We start from the raw sequence: 11055 nt of genomic DNA on the forward strand, positions 1-11055 counted from the left end.
CCGGACTCTCCTCCGTATATTGTATGGAAATGTAGGATGGGTTGAACATAAAAGTCCGTTTCGTGATATTCGCAATAATAACCGAGAAATTAATTGTAAAAGATCAAAGAAAAACGCACGTTGAATGGTTAAGGGTAGGACGCTCGCGACCTAGTAATACGAGGTGTGGCTATTAAATAACGAGACTGACGCTGCTACAGAAGAAGTGCGCATACGCCAAACGCCAGCAAGCCACAGCTGTTATCGTGAAGCCTTCTCTTTCGAATGCAGTGCCTCTCGCTTCTGTAAACAAATCAGTATAGCCGTAGCCTTCATTCGCATTAGAGTTGTTTTTTTGTTTCGCCGGAAAAATGTTAAGTGTAACAGTAGAGCAACGAATTGTTGTGAAATTTCACATGAAACTTGGAAAAACTGCTACTGAAACATATAATTTATTGAAAGAAGTGTATGGCAATGAATGTTTATCGCGCGCACGTGTTTTTGAGTGGTTTAAGCGTTTTCAAGATGGCCGAGAAGACGTTCAAGATGATTCACGCCCGGGTCGCCCTTCCACGTCAAAAACGGATGACAATATCGAAAAAATCGGTAATCTGATTCGATCTGACCGTCGGTTAAGTATTCGTGCGATTGCTGAAACTGTACGAATTGATAAAGAATCCGTACGGCAAATTTTACATAACAATTTTAACATGAAAAAAGTGTGTGCCAAAATGGTGCCTAAAATTCTCACGTTTGAACAACAAGAAGATCGCAAAAATGTTTGTACTGACACTTTGAATGCCATTGAAAATGACCCAAACTTATTGGAAAGGATAATACACTTCTATCTGTTTCCTAAGGTGAAATCTGCCTTAAAAGGAACAAGATTTGAGTCCGTTGAAGCTGTGAAAGAGAAAGCGGCACGCGTCCTGAAGGAGCTGACAGAAGAAGACTTCCAGCACAGCTTCGAACAATGGAAGATTCGCATGGAGCGTTGTAGGGATAGAGGAGGGGTGTATATTGAAGGTGATAATAAGTAAAAATGTATGAAATCAAAATAAAATGTTTTACAGCGTCAGTCTCGTTATTTAATAGCCACACCTCATATAGTAGGCAGTTGTGCGGTTTTTATCGCTATGATCCTACGTCTTGTCGCACCGCGCCGAGGTGAGATATAGGAGTGCAGCGATATAAATATAGGCAAGGGTGCGTTGTTTTCCCAATTATCGCGCGCCGACATCCGTGCGCTATATTATTAGGCCGCGAGCTCGCCTCCCTCAAGTAAGGGAAACGTCCTAGTGATTGAACGTGTACCGACAATTGAATTACTAATAATATACTTGTGTTAAGATGCTTATCAATAAATGAAACAAAATCACAAAGTAACTAAATATTTCCTTTCATTTATTATATTGTTTTGTATATTGAAAAGCATTTCAACAAAGAAAAATACAAAAGCAATATGTCAATCATTGGGACATGTATGTTCGACTACTGGAACGTTTACCTTATTTTCGGCATGCGTTTTCCCTTAACCTTTACAATTAATTTCTCGGTTATTATTGCGAATATTGCAAAACGGTATAAGACTTTTATGTTCACATCAACCCTTTCTACATTCCCACAAGATATGCGGAGTAGAGTCTGAGACACTCTATATTATTATTTAAATAATTATTAGAACATGAAAACGTATTTGTCGTTAATTTAGAGAGGGTTCTTAAAATATAGCACCGAGAAACAACTGTTTATATTAAATCAAATATAGTAATTAAATTATTACTCTAACTCTCGTTGTCGCTTTCCCTTTCCAGAAACACTCGTCAATGTTTAAAATAAAATTATCGTAATTCATTAATAATAACAACGACGAACCTCAAGTTGCAGGATGCGTTGCACGAAAATATAGCCGGCACTCCATTCACGCATAAGCTCTCTTTGAAATGTCTCATATCGTACTCGATTGCCCTCGTGCTCTTATAAACGAAACAAATACAGTATTGCTCCTATCTGTCCGCTGGTCAATCCTACAATGCGTTCCGCATAGCGTTCGCACTCTACATACGCGGTAGTTGCAAACCTTCGCGTTGTAGCTTCGTGGCTGTCAGTAAAAGATAATTGTCACCATAAGATAATTGTCAGTTCAGAGAGCAACTGTAATTATAGAAAACACGCGTCTATGGCGAGGGAAGTGCGAAGGATAGATCTTTCCTTCAACGACTAATCATAACAACGACGAACCTCAAGTTGCAGGATGCGTTGCACGAAAATATAGTCGGCACTCCATTCACGAATAAGCTCTCTTTGAAATGTCTCATATCGTACTCGATTGCCCTCGTGCTCTTATAAACGAAACAAATACAGTATTGCTCCTATCTGTCCGCTGGTCAATCCTACAATGCGTTCCGCATAGCGTTCGCACTCTACATACGCGGTAGTTGCAAACCTTCGCGTTGTAGCTTCGTGGCTGTCAGTAAAAGATAATTGTCACCATAAGATAATTGTCAGTTCAGAGAGCAACTGTAATTATAGAAAACACGCGTCTATGGCGAGGGAAGTGCGAAGGATAGATCTTTCCTTCAACGACTAATCATAACAACGACGAACCTCAAGTTGCAGGATGCGTTGCACGAAAATATAGTCGGCACTCCATTCACGAATAAGCTCTCTTTGAAATGTCTCATATCGTACTCGATTGCCCTCGTGCTCTTATAAACGAAACAAATACAGTATTGCTCCTATCTGTCCGCTGGTCAATCCTACAATGCGTTCCGCATAGCGTTCGCACTCTACATACGTGGTACTTGCAAACCTTCGCGTTGTTGCTTCGTGGCTGTCAGTAAAAGATAATTGTCACCATAAGATAATTGTCAGTTCAGAGAGCAACTGTAATTATAGAAAACGCGCGTCTATGGCGAGGGAAGTGCGAAGGATAGATCTTCCCTTCAACGATGATATCGCGATATTTATTTATGAAAACCTTTCACAGTACACCTACACCCTTTGTTTCGACGGAAGAACCTACAATCTCGCCAGTAATAATTGATCTCCCACTCAACTTGGCAACTGAACGAAATTAGTCGGCAAAACTTGATATTTTGAACGTAGGCAGAAGATATTCCGTACGCTAACGTACGTTGTGTTAATAGAACTCAGGTGAAAGTGAGGATCCAAAGGAATTAATAAATGACCGAAGATTGACCGTGACACGCGCATCATTCTTAAATTACGATAGAAACCTTCACATGTTTCTCCGAGCGGCAAGGCGACTATACACTATGCGATACTGAGATCGAACAGGACGAGCAGAGAAACACAAAGAATCGTGCGAAACACACAGCGAATGGGCGACAGCATGAACTTTCAAAGCGTGAATATCTTGAACGATCGGCTGAATAAAATTTCTGGCAACTTGTTACCGATGACATCCAACAGCTCGTTCTCGATATTCTGGCAAGTATACGGCATACTTGTGTGGCTCGAACTGATCGTCCGCGCGGGCGCCTTTATTCCCGGGATCATGTTTGTGTCAAGGGAGAGAGTAATGGCGAACGCCACGACTTCTATTGTGTATACCACGGAGGTGATTTTCCTGAACGTGCAGATTCAGCGGCACAGCAAGCTGTTGCGACAATTCATCCTCGAGCTGAACGACATCCTCAGCACCAAGGACGAGATCATGAAAGACCTCGTGACAACGATCACGAAGCCGATCAAGACTGTATTCACTCTGTACTGTATAATCAGCGTGTTGTCCTTGTCGGTGTGCTATATCATGACGCCGTTGATGTTGGTGTTCAAGAAGAGTTCGTTTTACTACGAGGACTATATAATACCGGTAGCTTTCTCCGCGGAACCCTTCTCGGCCAAGGTTTACATGTTGGGCAGTCTCGTCCTATCGATCGGCAGCATTTACATGTTCCTGAAAAAAGCTGGTGTGGACATCTACATGATACATCTAGTGATGCTGATGACAGTGCAGTACCGATACATCACGACGAAGCTCGCGATGATATTTCGCGAGAGCGATATGCGGCATGAACGGGATGATTTCGCGGAGGGATGTTATCCTAGGACGAATTCGTGGACAGAGAAGGAGCTAAAAGCATTATGTCGGCACCACAACGCCATAGTCCAGTAAGTAGCTGATAGGTACCCGCCGAAAGTGCCTTAACGCGCTTTAAAATGCGAGCTACATTTTAGAGTGTTTTGAATACTATGTTTTTTTATCTTTATGTGTGCGTTTTGTTTCAGCTTGTCATTTTTGTTAAAGAAGTTGTTGTCCTTGAACTTTAATCTGATTTACGTGATTAGCGTGTTCCGATTCTGTTTTGGCGCTATTATATTTAAAGCAGTGAGTAATTTTCATCGCTCCAGAAATATCTTTTTCTGAGATGCGTACGCGTTGCGTTACAGTCCGAGAATTTTTACCAGCCGCGTTACGAATTGTCGATTAGTCGATCGATCAATCGAGGAATTATCCGATACATTGCGTGAGCGTGTGGTATACAGATAATGCACTCTTATGAATCTTCAGATGCTGTCAGCGAGTTTCCTTGGAGGATTTTTGATCTTCTTGTTCGTACTGGCCGCAGTGCTGCAATTTTATATTCTGTGCTATTCCATTCAAAAATTATTAGACGCAGTAAGATTCATTGTAATATTTCTGAACCGTTAGCGTCAGTATAATTCACGTGGGAAACTTATAAATACTTTTTTAATCGCTGTGACTTGTATTGCTAACGTGCCTCGTTAATAATTTCATTTTGTCGGATTTAGAGTACAGAATTGACAGATATGGCATTTCAAGAAAATTGGTATAAATTTGGACTGTCCATAAAACGCATCTTCATGTTAATGATTCTGAGTAATAATTTGGAGTGCAAACTTACAACGTGCGAGAAGTTAAATCTTTCGTTGCCATAATTTATGTCGGTAAGATTGCATAAACAGTATCGCGTATGCGTAAATTTGCTTATAATAATATTGAGATATCATGAGTTTCGCGCGTCTAACGTTGATTGACGCTTTTCTAGGTCTTGAATCAAGCATATTCGGTGGCGCTTCTGCTTTCAAGGTTCTAGTAAGACACGACGTGAAATATATGTCGCTTTAAATAAGGTAACGGAACTGTTCCTTCCTTTCTTTCTTTTCGCAAAGTAAAAATTATAATTAATGGACTTGTAGATAACTTTCTCTAGATAGAAAACCTTACACCTACGTTTTATCTTAAGTAAAAATTTGTACACGAGATTCTTGGGAAAATAAAAATATCTTATTTGAACGGAACGAAAGCTGAGAAGAAAGCGCAATTGCGACACCAATAACTTTTCGTTTAGATGAAAGTCAACGTGTGATCGAGCGTTTCTTAATACTCCGTTGCATAGAACGCACTACGATTTCATTACACCCTCTCTTACCATAAAAGTAGACACATTCTAATTACCTTTCTCTATATATAAAAAAAGATTCGTATGTAAAAATCTTACGTTACGCTCCACTCAGACTCGGCCATTCACCGCGAACAAAGCTCACATACCGAAATCGTTCGGGGGAAGAGCTGCTTCCAAACGTTCGGAAAATCGCAGAGGGACCTCGCGCGCTCTTCTTCCCCGAGAAAACATTTCAACTTTGCGCAACACGATAGTCCTTAACAGGCACAAATGAAATACAAGTCCCTCCGACAATATTCGCGAACGATGGACATTACCGTCAACACCCGTGGATCACGAACACCGTGACGACTTACAATCCGTCCAGTCGCCTCACCTTCGCCGTTAGCGAGTTCATATCACAAACAGACCGGCGAAGTGCCGTCTAGATCTGGACGGTTTCGTCTTACATCTCGCTGTCTTCCGCCGCGAGTGCTTCTGCCGCTTCTGATCATCCTGACATCCGGTCGCGAAGAACTCTATACTCGCCCCATGACCGTCGCTTCTGTCATCCTTCAGTACGTTTCGCACATTCGCGCTGTACGTGCAGTCGTTTCGCAGTTGCTGCAGATCGTAGTGCGATGTCTGAAATTCAGTCGTTGCAATTGATCGCCCCTGGATCGACTGACACGGCAATATTGATCGTCGCCGAGCCAAGTCTAGGATGAAAGACCTAGATATCGATCCCCCTTAGTCATTAAGGCTCTAAAGACCCAGTTTTTCGTACGACCAACAACGATTGTTTTAGTTAGTTGAAATCCTTTTTTGAAATCCTACAATATGGTCAAGAAGTTTCACTGCAAAAAGCTGGTCACAAGAAAAGCCAGGTTTTTTGTTTAAGTTGCATTCCAAAACTAGAGCGCCAATGACTAAGGGGACGTCAATAATTTTACTCTACGTGTATTTCTCGCACATTGCACTTCCGGGGATCTATCGGCAATAGCGACGATTTGCTTGCGTAAACAGAAAAGACTAATGTTCCGCGTACCTGGACCAGCTGCCACGCGGCGGGTCTCCGTCGATGTTCCGAGCTTTTCTCGCGCGAGCAAGACTCCTCCCGCCACGTGATGTTGTACATCTTGGCGTCGCCGTTCGCCGGCCAGACTAGGCGCACCTTCACGTCGCCGCAGTGGCAGCTCATGCGACGCACATGGAGACCGGCCTGGGTTCGCTCGCACCTGCGAGAACGTCTCCCGACGTCGGCTTCAATGAAAGGTCACTTCTTTCGTTGATTGTCCCGACTACTACTGGACTTAGAAGGAGGACCGAGGGGAAGGTGCGTGGATGAGCTATCGCCGCGGACGAGTTTTGTCAGTGTGATCGAGCTTACCGTACGCCATATAGTCGGTGCTGTTGAACACCTTGGAGGCCTTGCGCGACGCCAAACGCCGGCCGCCGTATACCGCCACCGCCTGCACCTGCAGGAAGTACTGGCACTTCAGCTCCAGGTTCTTTAGCTCGTAGCACGTCTTATCCTGAAAAGCGTCAAACGGAGATCCTGACACGTCGCTGAGAGACGTATTTCTCACATCCTCTACACGAGTCAACCCAAGTCGATATTTTTTAGTTCTACTCTCGATCTGAACCTAAGATCTGTCTACTCTGAGGGATCAGTATGTGTTTAATATATATAGAAACTGAAATCCTACTTAATGTAAATAGCAGAAAACGCACAAAATGTCACTTGTGAGTTCCAGATAGGATCTCTCGACAAAGTTAGTAGATGGAATGGAATCAAAGGAGGTTGATGTAGACTTCAGAGTATTAAGACAGACCTTACATTGAATGCCAAGATCGAAAGTAAGATCAAAATATCGACTCAGGGAATGATCATTGAAAGGATTCTGTCTTCTTTTTTCTTTTATTTAACTTACAAACGATGACAACAACTCACTTTCAGGACTGTCTTGTGGTAGACGAGGATGGAGTCGTTGGTCGGCCCGTGGATGAGTCTGCTCCAGAACACTTTGTAGAACGATATCGGTATATCCGACGTTGGCTTCACCCATCGCAGATTGATGCGCAGCTTTCCGCCGACGAGACGCGCGTTTGACAACGTCAGATTCTGCGGCTCCTTCGGATTTCTCGGCTCTATAACGATTCACGTGGGTGTCGGTGAAGTAACGATCGTCTTCCTCCCTTTTACTATGTCGCTAATTCCAACGAGACTCGCAAGATTACGAAGCGAAAGTAATAAATCGCTCCTTTCAATGAATCATCGTTAATTATTTATTTACTGTATGTAAATAACCGTCATTTACGAGCCGCGCAATTAAAAGAGGAAATCTGATGTCTTTAGAATCTAGAAATTAATATGAAACATAAGATAAATTATAATAAATACTCGACTCGAGCTGAAACGATAATCGCGCGGATGTGATTTCCAGCTGATTATTTACCTACTTAGGAACGACCGGAATGCTTGTAATCCGGTTTTGCACGATCTATTGATGCATGGCCTGCTCGTCGCTACCACTAATTGTCGCTTCTTCTTCGCTCGATCGAACCTGTTTCGCGCGATCGCGATACAGGCGGAAAATTTATGCGAAAAAGCATCTCCCGCGAGTTAGCTTTCGACGAAAATGATTTATCGATGCCGCTCGTTGCTGTAATTAAACTAACATCCGCAGTCATGCTCGCCGCCTCGCTCGAATCGTAGAATTGCACTACGCGGCTCTTCGGCGGTCGGTCTGTTTACTTTCGCGTTAGCTATCGGCCCCTCACTTCGCGAAACTTAATTTGCGGCCGGCGAAGGTCAATATTAAGCAATACTTACGGCGGCGATTGGCGCGCGCGAGCGGCTAAAACGACCTCGACACTTTTCACTGCGGGTTAATGGCCCGACTTCTCGCGAGTCAACAAACAAACAGTGCTCAAACGCGAACGTACTCGCGGATTGACTTTTCGCAGCGCCACATAGTTGTGTACGTCAAGTAAGATTCCACCTTAAACAGCGGATCCTCGATCAATATATCGCGATCTTGAGTCGAAATTTTAGCTCTATACTTTCGACTTAAACTTTCCAACATTTGTATATTCGGAAGAATTAGTGTATGTTTAATACACACGTGAAAATTGAAGTCCTACTTAGCGCCTCTAAGTGGCAGCAGACGCACGAAATGCCACTTGTAGGTTCTAAAGAGCACTTCTCGAGAAAGTTAATGGGTTAAATAGAATCAAAGAAGGTTGATATAAGCTTCAGAGTATCAATTAGGCTTTAAATGCTGAAATCGAAAGTATTATATATAGGATCAAATTTTCGACTCGAGTAATGGCCAATAAATTAAAGTGCAATTGGGAGTTTTTCATTAAAGTGCAATTGCAAGTTTTTCATGTTCTGTGGGATGCATTCACCTTTTGTTTTGAAAGGTCTAGAGGGTTGTGAGTACCCGCGAGAGCCGTTTCCATTGACGGCCGCCACGCGAAACTGATACCAGTGTCCGGTCTTCAGCCGGCCACGGAGGGTTGCGTGCGGCTTCGTCGACACGTGGCATACGGTCCAGGAACTCAGTCTAGATTCCAGATATCTGGGTCCGATCAGGTGACGCTCCTCCACCAGGTATCGAACGTCCTCATCGTCGTCGTTGGAGGAGGAAGAAGAGGAGGAGGAGGAGGAGGAAGACACGTTGTTGGCGGTCAGCCTGCCGCTGCGCCAAGTCAGGAGCACTAGGTTGCTCTTCTGCTGTCGTATCCGTAAGTTCTCCGGTACGACTGGCAGGTCTGATTTAAATTAAAGATTATCAGGGACAAGTATTAGATACTCAAAGAATGTTTTTCAGACGTGAACGCTACCAATGTGTGTTCAGTGTTTTTGGAAGAAGATCGGAGATTATCACAACGCGTATACTGTACACTCACCATTTCGACTGTCTAAACCGACAGGATGCATGCATGTGACACCGCAATCGTGGCTGCAACACTTGGCCAAATCCGGGCAACGAGAGTCATCGATGCAGGCGACCAAACAGGCGGCTTCGAAGGGCGTCATAAACGTTCTCTCCGGGCAGTATCCGGGTTTCGTGTAATTCGACGCCAGACAATTCTCCACACACTACAGCACGATGACAAAATCAGATTTACTTCGGTAAGATCCACCTCGGACGCGAGCCGCGAGCCGGGAACCGCGTCGAAAGGACGTGACGAAGACTCACGGAGTTTAGCGGCGCTTATCTAATTAGTAAGCATTCGCTGGGGAATCGCCTTTATCAACCGAGGCAAACTTCCTTCGAGATCGACTCGAACTTCATCGCATTCCGCTTTAATTGAAGCCGTCCCGATCCGATCCACCCTTGTCGCGTCGATGCCGGAAAAAGATACGGCCCCGATCACGCGGAAAAAGAATAAAAATTCGATAAAACCGCCGCATCGAGCTCTGCCTCGATTGAAAGAGAGATAGAGAGCGAGAAAGAAAGAAAGGAAGAAAAAAAGAGAGAGCGAAGAGAGCTTCCCTGCCATTTTCGTGGAAGGCAGTCCTTGTTACATAGTTACGAAACTGCCGCTCGTCGATTCCATACGGGTGCGAAATGCGAGTTCGGATCCTTTAAACGGACCCCGAGGCGAATTCGACCGATCGCCAGGACGAGAAAAAAATTGCACCTCCATATATTATATATTTCGACTTAATGTTCGAGTTGGCTCGCGCTACCGTGTTTTTATCCGACCGTCATTTACGTACAATATAGACGCAAGAAAGAAAGAGAGAGAGCTAGCCCGACCGAAATCGATGGAAAAAAACAACATGTAAAATAAGCCCCCGCGCACTGTGGGACGCATAATTACAAACATAATGCAGCGTTTTGCGTAATATCGGGACATTAAGTCGTATATCGAGTTATTAAGTTTAATAACTCGATTCGAGGCGAATTTTCGGGAAGTCTCGTTTAAATATAAGCACGTCGTATCGAATTTTGTAATCGCGACTTCGATAGCTGGCGAACTTCATAATAGATTCGCCACGAAATTTGCGAGATCTTATCACGCGCTAAAGGAAAACAGAGAAAAGAGAGAGAGTGCGCTTTCGGACTCGCTCTCGGGGAGCGAGAAATCGTGTCGCATACGATCGCGAGACGCGACGCTCTCTACTTTGTTCCCGTCAGATTCACATCAAGCATTAATCAACCTCACAATCGCATTCTATTTTTCCACCGCGACGCTAGTTTGTAAAGTATAATTTGCACACGAGCGAAGCGAGTATCGTGGTCGGTGTGCACTTCAAGCGCATTATAAACGCGCGACGTTGTCAATGATGCGACACGAGCTCGTACTTCAAGGATTAATTATACGCCCGGCATTTGAACATGCGTGACGAGGAGAACGGGCAACGAATATTAACCTGTTTGACGACTGACAAATGTGTGTGTGTGTGTGCGCGCGCGCGCGCGCGCACGGCGTGTGAGTCGCGGGATGATCATTCCGTTACACGTTACATCTCGCAGATGTACGAGGGTGGTCTGAAAAGTTTCCGACCTAACAAAGATACAAGTCATTTTTTCTGAAAATTGTTTTTTATTTTTCAACATAGTCTCCTTGTAAATCTACACACTTCTCCCAGCGATGCTCCCATCTCTGTAACCCGTCGAAATAGTACTCGGCGTTTTTCTCTGCAAAATAATTGTTCACGAAGGTGATTGCCTCTTCATTTGAC

At 44.0% G+C, this 11055-nt stretch overlaps 2 protein-coding genes across 2 annotated transcripts in view; one reads left to right on the forward strand and one right to left on the reverse strand.

Annotated features, from left to right (window-relative positions):
- Window positions 1–2998: 2998 nt before the first annotated feature.
- Window positions 2999–5146, forward strand: LOC116841872 (odorant receptor 49a-like). The gene is made up of 5 exons (XM_032810317.1): window positions 2999–4116; window positions 4234–4333; window positions 4517–4624; window positions 4759–4914; window positions 5016–5146. Exons 1-4 carry the CDS (start codon window positions 3323–3325, stop codon window positions 4903–4905), a joined length of 1149 nt encoding a protein of 382 aa, XP_032666208.1. The 5' UTR covers window positions 2999–3322; the 3' UTR covers window positions 4906–4914; window positions 5016–5146.
- An 86-nt stretch (window positions 5147–5232) lies between these two features.
- The window catches only part of LOC116841866 (endoplasmic reticulum aminopeptidase 2-like), a 32625-nt gene continuing 26802 nt past the window's right edge, over window positions 5233–11055 (reverse strand). The window contains exons 15-20 of the mRNA XM_032810305.1: window positions 9270–9462; window positions 8766–9131; window positions 7306–7502; window positions 6742–6886; window positions 6400–6614; window positions 5233–5996 (exon numbers count right to left, since the gene is read on the reverse strand). Coding sequence (XP_032666196.1) covers window positions 5766–5996; window positions 6400–6614; window positions 6742–6886; window positions 7306–7502; window positions 8766–9131; window positions 9270–9462 — 1347 coding nt within the window. The 3' untranslated portion in view covers window positions 5233–5765. The remainder of the gene's footprint in view (window positions 5997–6399; window positions 6615–6741; window positions 6887–7305; window positions 7503–8765; window positions 9132–9269; window positions 9463–11055) is intronic.

The sequence above is a fragment of the Odontomachus brunneus genome, unplaced genomic scaffold (genome assembly GCF_010583005.1).
Source record: "Odontomachus brunneus isolate Ranch 3 - 2012 unplaced genomic scaffold, Obru_v1 Obru_scaffold_002, whole genome shotgun sequence".
Lineage (NCBI taxonomy): Eukaryota > Metazoa > Arthropoda > Insecta > Hymenoptera > Formicidae > Odontomachus > Odontomachus brunneus.

Coding starts and splice junctions, on each gene's coding strand:
- LOC116841872 (XM_032810317.1), top strand. CDS start 3,323: ATGGGCGACAGCATGAACTTTCAAAGCGTGAATATCTTGAACGATCGG. Junction 4,334..4,516: donor GCGCTATTATATTTAAAGCA/GTGAGTAATTTT, acceptor ATGAATCTTCAG/ATGCTGTCAGCGAGTTTCCT. Junction 4,625..4,758: donor TTCAAAAATTATTAGACGCA/GTAAGATTCATT, acceptor TGTCGGATTTAG/AGTACAGAATTGACAGATAT.